This window comes from Myotis yumanensis, unplaced genomic scaffold (assembly GCF_028538775.1).
Source record: "Myotis yumanensis isolate MYYU_CA2020_CCGP unplaced genomic scaffold, mMyoYum1.0.hap1 SCAF_8, whole genome shotgun sequence".
NCBI classification, from domain to species: domain Eukaryota; kingdom Metazoa; phylum Chordata; class Mammalia; order Chiroptera; family Vespertilionidae; genus Myotis; species Myotis yumanensis.
In genome coordinates, this window is record NW_027223759.1 from 36,276,786 (window position 1) to 36,294,731 (window position 17,946).

Below are 17,946 nucleotides of genomic sequence, written 5' to 3' on the forward strand. Positions count from 1 at the left end.
CATTTGTTTACCTCTCGCTATATAGGTGAGGAAATGACCCCAGGGATGACAAAGAGTTTTTATGGTACAGAATGTATCTCAATGGCATATTAAATACCAGACACCAAAAAAAATCCCTTTTAAGGTAATAACTTCTAAATATATTTAGACCTTGAAAATGATGAATAACATAAAGTGTTACCTAATTCAGCATCCTGGGCCCAAGCCATGTTTATGCAGAAGGTCCTTGGTTTATTCATAAAAAAACAGTACTCACTTGGGATAAGAGAAGAAAAACGTTGAAATGAAGCTCTATAAAGTAAAAGTAGCCCCTCACTCCTTGCACCACATTCTGCCCAGGAGCTCTGACCCCACATGTTCCAGGTGAATTCCCAGCAGTGCACAGCCCACCTAGGGCAGTGGCAGTCTGTGCATATGAAACTCTGGGGGAGATATTGTTACCTGCACATCCATAACCTGCATGGACATCTTTCCCTATTAGTATATATATGGCTGCTATCTAATTTATTTAACCATTCTTATATATTAATTCATATTTAGGTTATTTCCAATTTTTCTCTCTTACAATGTTACAAATAAACATCCTTCTCTACATATCTTTGTGAACTCTGGAAATATTTCTGTTGGAATTGCCGGGTTAAGGGGTATGCACATTTTTTTCCTTTTTATTGAATATATTGGGGTGACACAAGTTAATGAAATCATACAGGTTTGAGGTATATGATTCCACAACTGATCATCTATACACTGTATTATGTGTTCATCACCCCCCAGTCAAAACTCCTTCCATCACCATTTATCCCCCCTATACCCTCCTCCCCCTCCCCCCATCCCTGGTCTCCCCAGGGGGTACGCACATGTAAATTTTAAGTGAATGCAGTACATTTTAAGATATCACACTAAAATGTGAATTCCGATGGGAGGAGAGAGTGTTCGTCTTGTTCACCATCATATTCCCAGATCCAGGAAATCTGGAATACAATCTGTGCTCGGTAGTTATCCTATATAATAAAAGGGTAATATGCAAATCAACCGAAAGGCGGAATGACCAGTTGCTATGACATGCACTGACCACCAGGGGGCAGACGCTCAATGCAGGAGCTGCCCCCTGGTGGTCGTGCACTCCCTCTGGCGAGCACAGTGGTGGTGGCAGGAGCCTCTCCCACCTCTGCTGCAGCGCTAAGGATGTCTAACTGTCTAAGCCGTCAGTTAGACATCCCTCGAGGGCTCCCGGACTGCTAGAGGGCGCAGGCCAGGCTGAGGGACGGCCCCCCGCACCCCTCCGCAGTGCACAAATGATGTGCACTGGGCCGCTAGTTGATGGAATAAATAAATATTTCCAAATCACTTTTTCTGGTTACATTCTCACCAGTGGTATTAGGAGTCCCTGTTCTTCAAATTCTAGCCAAGAAATATCAATCTGCTTACAAGTTTCATAGCCACGTTTTAAGCTGTATCTTAATTGGATATTCTCCTTTTTCACACAAAATCATTGGTACAGTTGGTGTGTAACAGAAGTAAGAGAAATTTGAAGGTGTTCAGTGCTGTGGGGTATGAAGGATTACTCGTAACTTTGCTTTGATGGCATCAGTGGCTATGTTCTCCTGTGATGGAGACATGGGGAGTGTGTTCTAGAACCCTTGGAGCTGATCTCTCTGATGTTTTGAATTCCCTTGTAGATACTTGTTTGCCTTGCAACTTAAGAGAGACCTGTTGGAAGAGCGTCTGACCTGCACAGACACCACAGCGGCCCTCCTCACGTCCCACCTTCTGCAGTGTTAGTATCTGCCAGTGTGGCAGACAGCAGGTGTCGTAGGGCTCCTGAACGAGAACGGGCCTTTCAGTTTTCACATTTTGTAATAAACTGAAGACTAACTTCTACAAAGTGGAATTCCTTAAGGCAAACAGCCCCCAGCTAAGAAACAAAGGCTCAAGGCCAAAGTCAGTCCCACACACATTCTTTCAGATTGTCCCTCATTTGTGCCTTCACAAATTTTACCAAAAACCTCTTCAGTCTAAAAGCCAGACAGTAACCCTGACGTGGCACCCCCAGAAAGAGGTCTCCTTGGGGTGAATGTCACAGCTCCCCTGGTGATGGGTTAGACATTAAACCCTGAAGGAAAAAGAAAATATTTCCTCAATATCTCTCACAAGAGAAGGTTCAGCAGTATGTGAAGAACTGTAGTTACTTCAAAAACAAACTAGGAGAAATGAAAGAAGAGATTCTGGCAAGCAAGTATGGTCTTTGCCAGAGCTTTTCCAAGCCCCCAGCTGGTGGGACAGAAGGAAGGAAATACCCACGTTGCTTCTGGACTAGAGGTGGAGGCACATCTTTGTGGTGTAAACTAGTGCTTCTGAAAGCAAGAAGCATGCTGTAGAAAGTTTCAGAAACTTTAGTAATATATATGTGGGTTCGTTTATAATTTACTTGGTTCTTTCCCTGGCACACCTTCAAATAGCATTTTTTTTTTAATCCTCACCTGAGGATATGTTTTTATTGATTTTTAGAGTGAGAAGAAGGGAGAGAGAGAAACATCGCTGTGAGACAGAAACATCGGTGCCTCATGTATGCATCCGGACCGGGGGTCATGCCCTTACCGGGAATCGAACCCGCAGCCTTTCTGTGTATGGGACAATATTCCAACCAACTGAGCCACCCAGCCAGGTCCAAATAGCGAATTTTATCTATGGTTTTTCTCCTGCAGGATAGTACTTGTTGGTTCTCACTAACATACGTTTTCAAAGTGACTTAGTTGTTTTTTATTTGGCCTGAAGTCTTCTCAGGCAGACAGATGGCTTTTCAGTGCAAACTCATTTGGCCACATGCTGGAAGGCTCTGTGTACAGCTTAGAGATATCGTAATAACTTGTCCAACTATAGTTTTCACCTTAGAAGTGTGCTGCCGAGATGGACGGTCACTAAAGCGATTTGACAGCCACATTCAGTGCATGATTCTGAACTGGGCTTTTGGCTGTAAAAGACACAGTTGGGAAGCTGGTAAAATATGAATAGGGGCTGAGGCTCAGTGTCACAGCAGGTCGTGGTCACATCCTGATGTGGGTGCTGTGCTGTGGTTGTGGTTGTGAGCAAGAACGTCTGGTTTATAGAAAATCTGTTCCTAAAGTGTGATTCTGTGCATGAAACTTTACTGTGGATTTGAAATGGTCTCAAGACAAAACAAGAGGTATATTGCTTAAAATTATTGGGCTTTACTATTTTTAAAACATTTGTAGCCTGGAAATACATGAAATTAGAAAGAAACATTGTTCCTAAAGAATTTGAGAGGCCCTGAGGGAAAAAATGATTTAAAATACATTATCTTGAAACAAGTAAAATACCTTATCCTGGTCACAGTAGTCTTGAAACAACTTTGGGATAAAATCTTAACAAACACATCAAGTTTGCAAGCCCAGCATTTGCCTCCCTGGAGTCACTCACCTGTGTCTTAGTTCTTCAAAACACAGAAGAAATTCTCTTCACCTGTCTTTATATTTGCTTTCATAGCATAAAATATTTAGAATACAAATACAAGCTCTTGTTCATTTATATTACTCTTTTTTAAAAATTTATCTTCACTGTTGAAAGTATTACAGATAATCCCTTTTTTTCCCATTTACCCCCTCCAGCCTGCCTCTGCTCCCCACATACTACATATTTAGGATAATATTTTCTACTTTTAGTATGGGCCAGAGAAGATATTGTACACCCAAATGCATAAACTAAAACTAGAAAAAAATTATCCTAAGTCTGTAGTAAAATAATATGAGTTTATATTTTTCTCTTTTTTTTAATGTTTTTTTATTGATTTCAGACAGGAAGGGAGAGGGAGAGAGAAATAGAAACATGAATGATGAGAGTCAATCATCGATCAGCTGCCACAGCATGGGGCTCGAACCCACAATCCAGGCATATGCCCTGACCTGGAATTGAACCAGGACCTCCTCCTGGTTCATGGGTCAATGCTCAACCTCTGAGCCACACTGGCTGGGTGAGTTTATATTTTCTTTATTTAAAAATTAAAATTACTTACTGTTATTATCCCATCTCAGCGGAAATAGGAGATTATGATGAAACCCTGGATCGGGAGCACCTCAAAGTCAACAAGTACCTGCCCAATCAGGAGTGTTGTCTAGAGAAGATCCTAGAATTCCATCGGAAGCACATGTAAGTCAGTGAGAATTGGCCACTGGACTGCTGTCACTTCGTGGGTCGTGACTAGTGCATCAGGGAGCCTGCATTAAAGCTCTGACTAAAGCCACAGCTGACCACGGCTCTCTGGGGACACAGCCTACTGCTTTAGAAAAGGCTGGAAGAGACATCAGGGCCAGGAAGGAAGGAGTGAGGACAGGAGCACTGGGTGGCTGGCGTGGGCTTTCTTATCCATTGCAGGTAGAGCCGGCCCTGCAGTGAGCTCGGCCCAGTGCTGAGGTGCTGGGTTCTCCACACTGGCCCCTGGCAAGTATTCTAGACTGTAGTGAAGGACGCCTGGAGGGAACATACTGGGGCAGTAGGGACTGAGGAGTGATGTGGGGATGGGCAGGAGAAGGCAGAGCCAGGGCAGTCACTGAGGGTGAGATGAAGATGACTGTGACACAAAGCCTCCTGTGCTGATTTGTTTTACTCTGCTGACCTGATCACTTCTGTGAAGTGCTAGGCTCTCTCAGAACCTGGTTGTTTTTAGTGCTGTGATCCTGCTGTCTTTTATCACAGGGGCCAGACGCCAGCCGAGTCAGATTTCCAGGTGCTCGAGGTCGCCCGGAAGTTGGAAATGTATGGCATCAGGTTTCACAAGGCTTCCGACAGGGAGGGAGCCAAGATTAACCTGGCTGTGTCCCACATGGGGGTCCTCGTGTTCCAGGTAGGGGGTGGGAACTTCTCAATGTGATGGGGAGGAGGGTTTACATACATTGGTAAATCTTCGCTCTGATGAGTAAGGTCTTGGACTTGGAGGAGAGCTTTGCATGTCATCTGATCTGGCCTCTCACCCAGTAGAGAAATTGTCTTCTGGTCTTTGTCCTCACTGTCACAGAGCCCATTGCCCCTCAGGGCATCCAATCACTGTTCTCACTGTTCCTTCTAATGTTGAAGGAAAGTTTGCCCCTTAGAACCTTGCACTGAGACTGGCCCTTCACTGGAGCAGTCTCCATGCCTCCATTCGGTCCTCCGGGTGTGGGTCTCTGAGTGGATGCAGTCATCATTTAGGTTAATGAGGTAGAACACACTAGAAAATACCAGAAGGTGCCACATGGGATAACAGTAGGGCCTAATGGCATTTTTGTGTCATCTGTGTTTGGATAGTTACATAAATGACTACTGAATTTTATTTGTAGTTAAGTATATGTGCCCTACGGCCTGTGGTGTCATGGGTCTGACAACTGTATACACAGGCCTTCGAGTGTCCGACACTGGGTGGGTCCCCAGTCCTGCCCACCATCGGCTCTGACCCCCTATCAGCTCTCTGGTCACTGGGCCTTGCACAGCTGTGCACCTCTGGTTGAGTACAGTGACTCCAAGGGCACATGGTGGCAGATGGCACTCGTTTCTGGGACCTGACTGGCAGCTCTTTCCTCTGTAGGCCTTTCAGCCTGTGATCACCTGCAGTGGCTGGTTTGTTCAGGCTCCCTGCTCAGGCTTGCTTTCTTTTTCTTTAGCTAGCCATTAAATTTCAGTGTTTTTCCGAAGAAAAAAAATTAATTTTGAATTTAGAATGTTAATTGTGTTATATCATGCACTAGATGTGACAAGAACAATAAAATTCAAGTTAGAGACTTTAGCTGCCACGCCCCTTTGAGTAGGCGGTTCCAGGTCCCACATCTGCTCACTCTGGTGGTTCCTACACCACACAGATTCTAATCGCATGTCCATTCAAATCCAGCTGTTGTCACTTTTCACCATTTATAACCAGAGGAAGTTGTAAAAGCAGGAAGCAGAGACTTCTAGATTGAATTTACTTCTGTTCTCTCAAACCCCACAGAATGAGAGTAAAGGAATTTTTTTTCTTTTTAAGTTTAAATAAGTGAGAACAAGGGAATCCAGAAGATGAGGTATATCAGCAAAATTTTGGAAGTTGGGAAATGATTAGATGGGTGGAAAAGACTGGAATCCGATGGCCTGCAAAGGGAAAGCTGTGAACAGACCACTGTGTCCAGTAGTGGACAAGGGCACCCCTTGACAGCCAGGGGAAGCCTGGGGCTGGAAACGGAAACTTGGTTTCATCCATTCACCGTCTGCGAGGAGACTTACAGCTTCAGATCCGAGGCAGAGCAGCCCGTTTCTCTCCAGGTGCAGCTCAGAGGTAGAGATGCGGAGTCACATAGGTGGGGGAGCCTGTGATGTAAGTGCATCAGGCTGCAGGCCTCCCATCTCAGCCCCTCTGGAGTGTGGCCGGGCTGCTGTCTTGGAGGAAGGACACTCTGCTCTCCAGAAAGTCCGACCAGCCTTGCAGGAGCCCCACAGGTGTTGACCCTGGGATCCTCCACAAATGTGGCCTGCGCCCACATTTTAGAGCCTCCTCTTATAAAGACTTTCAAACTGTCAGAAAACCTGTAAGAATTAGAGTAGCTCGGATCCCATGTATCCTTTACCCAGATCCAGCCATTACAGGCATGTTCCTCCCTCCTTACAAATGTGCACACACTCCCGTGCACACCTGCACACAGACAATTATTCCTGAAGCATTTGATATTTATCATGGACCTTTTCCCCTAAGAACTGTAGTTTGTATTTCCTACTAGAATTTTCCCTTACATAATCACAATGCAGTTACCACAGAGGCCTCAAACACATCTTTTTCTTTTTTTTTTTTTTAATTTTTTACAGAGAGGAAGGGAGAGGGATAGAGAGTTAGAAACATCGATGAGAGAGAAACATCGATCAGCTGCCTCCTGCACACTCCCTACTGGATATGTGCCCGCAACCAAGGTACATGCCCTTGCCTGGAATCGAACCTGGGACCTTTCAGTCCGAAGGCCGACACTCTATCCACTGAGCCAAACCGGTTAGGGCTCAAACACATCTTAATACACCATTTATTTCCCAGGCTCGTCAACTGGCCAGGGGTGTGCTCAGAACTTCATTTCCTCCGGGACAGGATCTGGTCTAAGACCAGACAGAGCATTTAGTTGCCAGGCTTGTAGTCCCTCTTAATTTTTACTTATTTATTTTATATAGGAAAAATGTATATTTATATCCCTAACTGGCAATACAGAACTTATAACAAAACCATATGTGGAAATACTATTAATTATATTCCAGACACAATCAGTGGAACAGCAGTATCACATAAACATGCGGTATTGCCTGGCCAGCATGGCTCAGTGGTTGAGTGTCAACCTATGAACCAGGAGGTCACTGTTCGATTCCCGATCAGGTCACATACCTGGGTTGTGGGCTCGATCCCCAGTGTGGAGTGTACAGGAGGCAGCTGATCAAGTATTTGCTCTCATCATTGCTGTTTTTATTTCTCTCTCCCTCTCCCTTCCTCTCAGAAATAAATAAAAAAAAATTTTTAAATAATTATATGTATACACACACACACATGCGGTATTGCCCAGCTAGTGTGCTCAGTGGGTTGATCATCATCCCATGCACCAAGAGGTCACCAGTTGATTCTAATCAGGACACATGCCCGAGTTGTGGACTCCATCCCTAGTAGGGGCTATGCAGGAGGCACATAGTCGATAACCCACATGACCTCTCTCTTGAAGAACCAGAACCAAATTGTTGGGACAAAGAAACTCAGAAGAAACAGAAGCAGTGCCAGTGATGGAAGAAAGAAAAAAAACAACCCTGCACCGTCCTCACAGGACATGATTGCATATCACCTGTCATATCAGCAAAACAGAAGGCTCCACATTGTGTCAGCTCGTGAGGACCCAGATCACTTCTTTATCACACATGGACTCACTTTCAGTAGCTTTGGGATTTGAACCTTGTTAATGTACTTACTGTATTACATTTTCCAGAAAGCCTCACAGGAGTCAGAGAAAACCTTATATCTCTGAAACAGGAGTGGGATGCAGGCACAGGGAGGACAGGTGGCCTGCAGATTTCCACATGTGAGAGCAGAAGTGACAGCATTAGCAGAGCCAGACAGTTGGAAAAACAAAGTTGAAGGCATCTCCACAAAGCAGAATAAAAGCTAAAGGATGACAGATGGGAGAGGTGAAGGAGATTCCAGCAGGAATCCAGGTCCAGCACCCAGGAATCCTAGAGGCAGAGGAAGTTGTGGCGTTACCAGGGAAAACACTCAGAACCTGAGGCAGGAACTTTCAGACTGAAAATGCCTCTGCAGCTTTTTAATTTGAGCAAGAGGGAACCGGAAAGGCAAGCAAGCAGCTGGAAACAATTCTTCTCTGTTGTTGCTGTTTTGTGTTTGGGTTGTTTTGTTGGCTATGATGGGTTTTTTTCTTTTTTTTTTCTTTTTTTTTTTAGAATATCTTTGAAAATCCTCCAATATTTTATCTTGAGTAGAAATTAGAGTAATTTAGCGTTTGGGCCATAGTTGGGGGGCTAGGAAGCTTCTGGTCTCATTTGGACTCAGACGTGTATGTCTTGGCTTTGAGAACATCTCATAAATCAGGAATCTTTTTCATTGTGATATAATTCACATGCCATAAAATTCACCACTTTAAGTGTACATTCAGTTCTTTTGGTGTAAACAGTTGCACATTATTGTGCAACCATCCCCACTACCTAATTCCAGAACATTTAATCACCCCACACGCAGTCATTGGCAGCAGCCCCTCAGAGCCCTGACCACCTCTAATCTGCTTTCTGTCTGCATTTCCTTCTGGACAGTTCACAGAAATGGGATCATTCAGTGTTTGGCCTTGCCTGGCCTCTCCCCTTGTTCTCACAGTCGGTCCACATTGTACCACGTATCAGGGCCGCCTCCCTTTTATGGCAGGGATTTTTTTTAGTCTCTCTGAAGGGAAAACATTCTTTATCTTGCTGTCCCCCACCTCAAGTTTGCAGTAAAGAGTAAATGGTCATGATGATCAAGAATAGAAAATGCCAGAAAAGTATTAATACATTTAGATTTTTTTATGTTGAAATAATTTCAAGCTTACAGAAAAGTTACAAATGCAATACAAGACCTCCTTCATCCAACCTGACCCTCACCCATCCAGATTTCACCAATTGCTCCAATCTTGTTCATTGCAAAAGATCCCATCTAAGATCCAACACTGTTCAGTCATTATGTCTCTCTAGTCCAGCGGTTCTCAACCTGTGGGTCGCGACCCCTTTGGCGATTGAACAACCCTTTCATAGGGGTCGCCTAAGACCATCCTGCATATCAGATATTTACATTATGATTCATAAAAGTAGCAACATTACAGTTATGAAGTAGCAACGAAAATAATTTTATGGTTGGGTCACAACATGAGGAACTGTATTTAAAGGGCCAGAAGGTTGAGAACCACTGCGTCTAGTTTCTTCAGTCACGAACTTCCTCTTGACCTTGAGGTTTTGGAAGATTATAGGCTGGTCATTATAGGCTTTAGAATGACCATAATATGAGCTTGTCCAGTACTTGGTAGTGATTAGCCCAAGGCTCATCTTCTTGGGCAGGAAATCACCGACATAAGGATATACCTGGTACAGTCTGTGATATAGCCCACCTCTCCCATTGATGGTGGTATCAACATTGATCACTTGGTCAGATGGTGTCCCCAGGCTTCTCTACTGAAAGTTACTATTCATCCTTTGTAATTAATAAATATTTTGTGGAAAGATACTTTGAGACCTCATTCACTACCTCCTAGTTGGATTACTATGATGGTTGCTGAATGACAACTCTGTAAATTCCCTTTTTTGTGCTCCGAGAAGGGTTTCCTCCACATTTATTTAGTTTCTTTATGTTACTGTGGATTTATGGATTTATATTATAATTGCATTAAGTTCAAACTGTAATAACCTGGGTTATAATCTGATATTTGACTATCTGTTTTTATCATTATTTTGATTTTTAAATTGTCCCTTCATTTGGCCCTTCGAGCTGGTTCCTGTGTCCTTGTGACATGTCCCCATCATTTTTTGAGCTCTTGTTCACTTTCTTACACAACAAACTATTCTAGGTTTGTTTTCTACTTTGCCTGCTTCACCCTGGAAGACCATAGAACCCTGCTCTTCTTAGTAGAGAGTAGTTAGAAACCCAGGTCCATGCACTAGGTGAGCTGAGTGTCAAGAGCTCATGTCATTAGTTTCAGTTTAGTACCCAGGACCCACTCTGGCCTCCCTTTCCTTCTGAGAAACGTGGGTGTGAAAAAGCAGCCCTGCCCAACCTCCGCTGTTGCCCCTTCCCCTTTCCCGACTATCAAGCCTTCTTGTAGGGGTGAGCTTCGAAAATGCTTAATATTGCCCAGCCAGTGTGGCTCAGTGGTTGAGCATTGACCTATGAACCAGGAGGTCACAGTTCAATTCCCCGTCAGGACACATGCCCGGGTTGCGGGCTCGATCCCCAAAAGGGGGTGTGCAGGAGGTAGCCAATCAATGACTCTCTCTCATCATTCAGATTTCTATCTCTCTCCCTCTCCCTTCCTCTCTGAAATCAATAAAAATATATATTTTTAAATGCTTAATATTAACAGTAATAAAAAAGAACTTGTTATGTAAAGCCTTACCTAAGAAATCAAGTTGTTTTTCTAAAACATAAATTAGTCAGTAGTATTGACATTTTAATTCAGTCATTCCCAATGTGATTGTAAAAGACCACGTGCGTTGCTGTGCACCTGGCAAGGATGTCATTTACACATTCTCTAGCTCCTGAGTCTGTGTCCATATTACTAAGTGTCTGCTCTTGGGTTTCAGTCCACCACCAAAATCAACACCTTCAACTGGTCCCGGGTCCGGAAACTCAGCTTCAAGAGGAAAAGATTCCTTATCAAACTCCACCCAGAGGTCCATGTAAGTATTATATTTTGAGCAGTTGGTAAATTGTAAGAGAATGTATTCTGCTAGAATAACAAGTAATTAGTTGTTTTGTAAGTCATTTCAGCATAATGCACACGGAATTTAAGGACAGGGTTCGGGTTGGGGTCTGGCGGGGCTCCCCATGGTCTGCCCAGTAGTTCTCTGGTGAAAGTGCGACATGGGGGGGCGGAGGGGGCGTAGGTTCTGCAGGGCTGGGTGGCCCTGAGAATGTGCCTGTATGACAAGCCCCGGGGCTGCTGAGAATACTGGATGTTACAGCCTTTTGTGCTCAAAGTAACAGGAGTTGAGATACAAAATGTGAGCTATGATGGGAGCCCTACAGCAAATCCGAGTAATGTCCAGAGTTAACTGAGGGGCATTCCCCACGTTCTCATGTTATCTGTGGCTCAGAAATCGACCCTTTTAATAGCTCTAAATGAAGGAGCTTGATTTTTCAGAAAATAAATATTCCTTTCTATTGAGATTATTAATCAGTAAAGTAATAATTGCCTATGAATTTACAGAAAGGAGTAAAAATGGGAAAAGTGTATATCAATCTGATAGTTGGCAAAAATCCAGTACTTCAAACTATTCAAATAAGTTTAAATTGTTACATTTACAATGTACAAAGGAAGTTAGGGATGAAAGATTAGCTGAGCCACTTGCTGGGTGGAAGCTTAGAAAGCCGGGAGGGTTTACACAGCTTTGGTGGTGGGGATTCAGACCTAGGCTGATCCAGAAGAGGGGCTGCCCTGAGAATTCACAGGCACTTCATTATCAAGGGCTTTTGTCAAGGTCAAGCCACAGGCTATCTGTGAGAGGGTTCCTAATTGTTTATTATTCAGATCTCTCTTCCTTAGTTGAAAGGAAACACAAGGAATGCCAAAAAGAGACAAAACACAAGCAAAAGACTGCTTGTTTTCTCTGTAAGTTAAAAAAATGTTTCCAACAGTTACTCTGAAAAGACAGAGAAAGAAGAGAATTATGGCTCAAGATAGCACAGCAACTATTAATTAGAATAGCATAATATTCAAAGTTCAGAACCATGTCTGTTGCTGCACTTGGTAAAGTTGCCTTTTTCGTCCCCAAGCACTTAGATTCCTAAGAGCAAGCATGTCAATCTCAAAGGCTAACACGGGCCAAATAAACAAGGTTTAAGTTTATGTAGGCTGCAAAAAAAAACAAAAGCTTCAATTTTCATAGAAATGTAAGTTTATTTCAGTAGAGACAGCTGAATACAAAGGACTGAAATAAATGAGTAATCATTAACATAAAATAATAGAACATTTTAATAAAAATTAATATTTTTTCTTGAACATTAACTTACCAGGCACTGAATAACTGCACAAACTAATAAGCGTAATGCAAATAAACTATTTTTCTTGTTCTCCGAGAGCGAAATATTTCCTGTTGCACACACCAAGCAAGTCAGTACAAGACTAATGATGTGGCAATTGGCTGCTAAAATATTCACTGCTAGTATTAGTGGAGAGAAATGGTGCGCCTGCATGTAAGGGAAATGAATGCAACACAATTATAGTAATCAGTCATTAGTAAATGTTGTAGTTTGTTATTAATAATTATGTATAACAGGATATTGTAAAGATTAAGTTACGAAATTTTTATTAAAACTCTTCTTACATACCATTATATTGGCTGGGCTGCGAAAATATCGCGGGCTGCATGCAGCCCTAGGGCCACAAGTTTGACATGCTTGCCTAAGAGTAACTAGGAATCAAAGTATTAGAGTTTTTCTGGAATGTAGTTTAATAATATATATCAAAAGGTTAAAACTGCATTCTCTGTGAGCTCAGTATAACATTTCCAGGAATAACCCTGAGAGGTAGGTAATGCAGTAGTTTCTTCATGGTGATGTTTGTGAGCCTGGACATCATCCCCCAGGGCCCCACTGAAAATGGTTTAGTAATAACAGACAGGCATGTCTACCGTCACAGGAGGTGCCCTCTTCCCTCTGGGAGATCTGACAAGGACACACTCCAGGATGTTCACAGGGGGGTGACTATGGGTGGCTACATGTTCTGATAGTTAAACAATGAGAGTGTGTGTGTGTGTGTGTATTGTGTTTTTCTTCTCTTAAATGTAAAGGGAACCAGGAATCTTTACAATTTTCAGGAAAACATTTTTCTAATTTTTATAGTTGAATTAGTTACTTGAACCTTTGTATTTGTTTCTAGGGACCTTACCAGGACACACTGGAGTTCTTGTTGGGTAGCAGAGATGAATGTAAGAACTTCTGGAAGATCTGTGTGGAGTATCACACCTTCTTTAGACTCTTTGATCAACCGAAGCCAAAGGCTAAGGCTGTCCTCTTCAGCAGGGGCTCCTCCTTCAGATACAGGTGGGACGGCGCACGGCCAGGCGGGACTAAGCTGCTTTGTAGAGCTGAGAACAGAAATATCCCTGGTTCAGGAAAATGTTGTAAGATGTTTCAGAGAATTACATACAGAAGGCAGCTACTGTCATACTGGAGAAAGCATCCTCCTATGTAATAAAAGGCTAATATGCAAATCGACTCAACAGAGGAATGACCAGTCACTATGATATGCACTGACTACCAGGGGGCAGACGCTCAACGCAGGAGCTGCCCCATGGTGGTCAGTGCACTCCCACAGGGGGAGCGCTGCTCAGCCAGAAGCCAGGCTCGCTGCTCCTTAGTGCTGCCTCGGAGGCAGGAGAGGCTCCTGCTGCCACTGGGCTCACAGCTCTCTCACCTCCATGGCAGGCAGACATCCCCCAAGGGGTCCCAGACTGCGACAGGGCGCAGGCCAGCCTAAGGGACTTCCCTCTCCCCCTCCCCAGTGCACGAATATCGTGCACCAGGCCTCTAGTATGAAATAAAATAGTGGAAAAAGTAGATGTAATAAAAACTTTGTTTAGAAAATTGCTGATGCTTATTACACAGCACAACTTTAAAATGTGTATATAGATTTATGAGGAAGGATGGGCAAGTCTTGCCTTTGTGAAAAATTAATGCTGCAAATTATCATTGATTCTTTTCTTTAATGTTTGAACCTTTGTTCACAGTGGAAGAACTCAGAAACAACTAGTAGATTATGTCAAAGATGGTGTGATGACGAGAACTTCCTATGAAAGGTAAGCTCTGTGGTCTTGAGGATGTAAAGTGTATGCTTTTAAAATTAATATTTTAAGTATTTTAACCTTTATTTGAATAAAAGTCATTTCAAATACATAAACATGTATTTTGAAACTTGAGTTGTTTATTTGTAATATCTATGTACAGTTATTATATACAGATACAGATATTACTTTTAGTTTCTAGTCTGCATAGCTTAGCTTACATATGTTTTTACATAGTATAATAAACTTTGAATCTGAACATTCACCTTGTTCCTTCAGTGTGGGAGGACAGTTTTACCTCTCCGAGACATCTATTTTTTATTTCCTGTTCTTGTTTTCTGTTCTGCCCATTTCTAGCTAGATGCCTTTTGGCATATAATCAGAGTCTTAGCCACATTTCTGTGTGAGCTCTTTCTTGTGGGCAAAGCACGGTCAAACAGGAATCCAGAGAGGGCGGCTCACAGCTTGTTCTCTGTTTGCAGAAGACACAGCAGGACGCGGACGTCGGGCCGCGCTCTAACGACAGAATTGCCAAAGCAGGTGAGTCCTTCTGGTTAAAACCGACACCATGTCAATCCCCTGCACTCTTTTGGGAAATAATCTGGCAATCTTGTAACAAGAGTCTTAAAACTAGTTGTATCATTTACACAGCAATTCCAGTCCTGGGGCTCTGTCTGCAGAAAGGAGTCCTAAGTGAAGAGAAGGCTTCATTCTTGGAGACAGGTGTCACAGTGTTACTTGTGTCCCTTTGATGCACTCAGGAGCCATTAAAAGTCTTGTTTTAGAAAAATAGTGTGACCAGGGACACATTCAAAACATGTCACTAAATAAAACTAGCAGATCGAAAAGAAGCCCATGTCACATGACTCTCATTTGATTAAAAAAGACAGTTAGACACAGGGAGACAAAAGGCTGGGGAGCAGACCTCACCATATCATCTGTCTGTCATCTCCAAGTGATAGGATTCCAAGGCCAATTTTTTCAGTCACTCTTGGCAGTCTTTATTTTCAGGGATGGGAGTTTTCTGTGTTGTGAACATTTACTTCCATAGAGGAAAAATGGCAGGATAAAGGATTGTACACAGATGATCCTGGTCCTTTTGGACACCTGTGTGCATGACAAGTCTTTGGTAAAAGGGAAAGTCTGACCCCACTGTCCTTTGTGGAAGTTGTGATAGAAATGTGTGGACTTACTAATTTGGGCCCAGTTGATTTTGCAACTTTTTAATGGTGATTTATAAAATTATGTTCCTATTTTTCTTTTCTTAATTTTGATCCCCAGAGCATCTCCTTCACTGAGGGCATGAGGACTTCTGCATCCCCATCATCAACACATGCCTCCTTCTATTCAGTCCCTACCTCCCCAGTTGCCCCTCCTGGCCGGCCCAATATCAAGGACAGCATCATCTCCCTGACGGAGCCCCAGGCTCCCCACACCAAGAGGCCGGCTGCAGAGAGGAGCTGCGAAGCCATGGAAGGACCCGACATGAGACCGGCCCAGCCCCCAGGGCCCTCTGCGCTCCAGCCTTGTCAAGGTGTTGGGGTTTGTCGTGTTGTGAGGAGTTGCAGCCCCAGCAGTCCTGGGGGGCAGAGTCACAGTGCCTTAGCCCTGGGTGCAGGGGGGTGCAGCAGGGAGTGCAGAGCTGCTGGTAAAAGTGACCACAGCAAGGGAGACTTGACCACGGGCTCATTCCCCTCCATGGGGGAGCACCCATGTGGTCGGCAAGGCATTGGGGGGAGCCCTGTTTTCACATTGACAAACACCCAGCTGCAGGTGTCTGAGGAGTTCATAGATGACGACCCAGCAGACATCTCTTTCTTTGCCGGAGGCTCTGAGGCATTTTCTTGCCCATATGGCAGTTTGGCCCTGCAGACCCCTTTGTGTGGTCACCCACGCTCTGCTCAGTTCAGCCCAGACAGGTACTCTACTGAGGCAGCGCCCATAAACGTAGAGCATGGCTTTGAGTTTGAGGGAGAGAGTGGCTTTGGCAGTGTGCACCCCTCAGACACGTCGGAGCTGTTGGAGGTGAAGGCCCAGGCCAGCCTGATGCAGAGCCTGCTGAGCCCCTCCCAGAGCAGCTCCCTCAGCCACCTCCCACTGCTTGGCCTGTCTGTGCACACACCCAGCTCCACCAACCAGTCCGAGGCCAGCTCCATGGCCAACTTCCCCGCCTGCTCTGTGCGCTCTGAGGCCAGCTCGGCCTTTCAGTTCTCTGACATCCTCGACCAGTTAGAGCAGCTCAGTTACCCGCCCACGACGGCTGAGGACTCTAGCAGCACAGACACAGACTCCTGGGGCTCTGAAGCCGAATCCCCCCTGGATGTGAGCCTCTTCTTTGGCAACTCTTTTGCACAGACCAGTGGAGAGAGAGTCATTTTCGATTTGCAGAATAATTTAAAGAATGTGAGTCCAGGAGAGCAGGTAAATCAAAGCCCATGTTGACCACTCCCAGCCTTCACAGGCTGCCCTGCACCTGCTCATGCAGTGAGCTCAGACTGTTGGCTTGTATCCATGGCTAGGGATTCTTTCTTCTCCTAATTCTCTGGTCCAGTATTCTGTTTTGAATGTCACAGAATTAAAACTTTCACTTGGAGTGATGTTTAAAACTGCATCGAGTTTAAAATAGATAAGTGTTTGCAGTTAGTCCCCCTGGGAGCTGGTGAATTAGTCTTGCAGCTGTATTTTTCTTGGTGTTTTTTTGATTCAGCTCAAAGCTGATGCTGTCCACTTTCAACGTCACACAGTCTGACTCATGTTGATCTTTAATAGAATGTGTGTAGTCTGCCTTTTGAGGCTGCTTTTTAAGATGAGGCATGCTGCCACAAGTCATTGGGATGGAGGCTTTGCCTGGTTTGTCCAGCCACTGCACGAAGTCCTGAGTGAGCCAAATCCTGGTGTCTCAGTGCCAAAGGCATTGTCCCATTAATGACTTGAGACCCAGAAAGAGTGCTATGTTTAGGTAGTTGGCTTGGAGAGGCATTGGTTTACAATGCAATTGAACTCTTTCCTTCTGTTGAGCTTAATTGGGGGTATAACAGGTATTTGGTTGAAGAAAAACAGAACCAGACGTACCAATTGGCTTGAGAGTTGTAGTGTAAGCTCTCATCCAAGAACTGTTTCCTTTGGACTAACAGAGTGGGTTATTCGCTAAAACAAACAAACATCCCAGGACCCCCTGAACATCGAGGGCTCCCGCTTTCCTTCCGAGTGTTGTTTCTTGTTGGCCAGGGCTGTGTAACACACAGTCCCTAGCCGTCTCTCATAGCCCCCATCATGGACATGGGCTTGTCTCCAGGCAGTGGGAAAGGCAGGTTGAGGTGGTTATACAGGCCCCTTCAGTGCCCCATCTACACCACTGTGGAAGGTGGGCAGCTGCTCACGGCCCGCACTGTACACGTCTTCTGTGGCTGTCGGAAGGAAACCCCTGCTGTGCAGCCAGGACCTCAGGTGACTGCACTCTATCTAGCCCTGGGCACATCCTGTTCAGTTTGTCAAATCCACGGATTAGGCTTTGGGTTTTGTGGTTTATCCTTCCTGCTCTTACCTAGGAGAGCAATACCATGTTTAAAGGTTTATTTTCTTCCAAGTCCTGTGGTGACATCAAGCCTACGGCCTCTACTCCTGTGTGAGACTGTAACTCTGTGCCTGGGTGGGTTTGCTGTGTGACAGCACGTGCTCTCAGGGACTCAGAGCTGCCCTGGGCCTCTTGTGAGGCTCACTCTTTCTCTTCTCATCAGTGCTGGTCCAATACTGGTGGGGTTTTAGCTAAATGTATTGAGAAATGTCCTGGTTTTTGTAGCTGCCTTAAACCTGCACCGCAGTCTAACTCTCATCCAGGTCTCTGGACTGGTGTCTGGGGTGTGCGGCTGCTGCCCATTCCCTCCGCTCCAGACCCACCTCAGGGCACGGGGTCGTTCCGAGGGGCTGGCTGAC

The 17,946-nt window shown here is 44.5% G+C and overlaps 1 protein-coding gene across 5 annotated transcripts in view; it reads left to right on the top strand.

Moving 5' to 3' along the window:
* The window catches only part of FARP2 (FERM, ARH/RhoGEF and pleckstrin domain protein 2), a 102,745-nt gene that overhangs the window by 54,639 nt on the left and 30,160 nt on the right, over positions 1–17,946 (top strand). For all 5 annotated transcript variants that reach the window (XM_070422601.1, XM_070422603.1, XM_070422604.1 and 2 more), the window contains 8 exons: positions 1,680–1,777; positions 4,050–4,164; positions 4,711–4,858; positions 10,813–10,908; positions 13,110–13,273; positions 13,960–14,028; positions 14,496–14,553; positions 15,295–15,547. In XM_070422601.1, the coding sequence (XP_070278702.1) occupies positions 1,680–1,777; positions 4,050–4,164; positions 4,711–4,858; positions 10,813–10,908; positions 13,110–13,273; positions 13,960–14,028; positions 14,496–14,553; positions 15,295–15,547 (1,001 nt within the window). The remainder of the gene's footprint in view (positions 1–1,679; positions 1,778–4,049; positions 4,165–4,710; positions 4,859–10,812; positions 10,909–13,109; positions 13,274–13,959; positions 14,029–14,495; positions 14,554–15,294; positions 15,548–17,946) is intronic.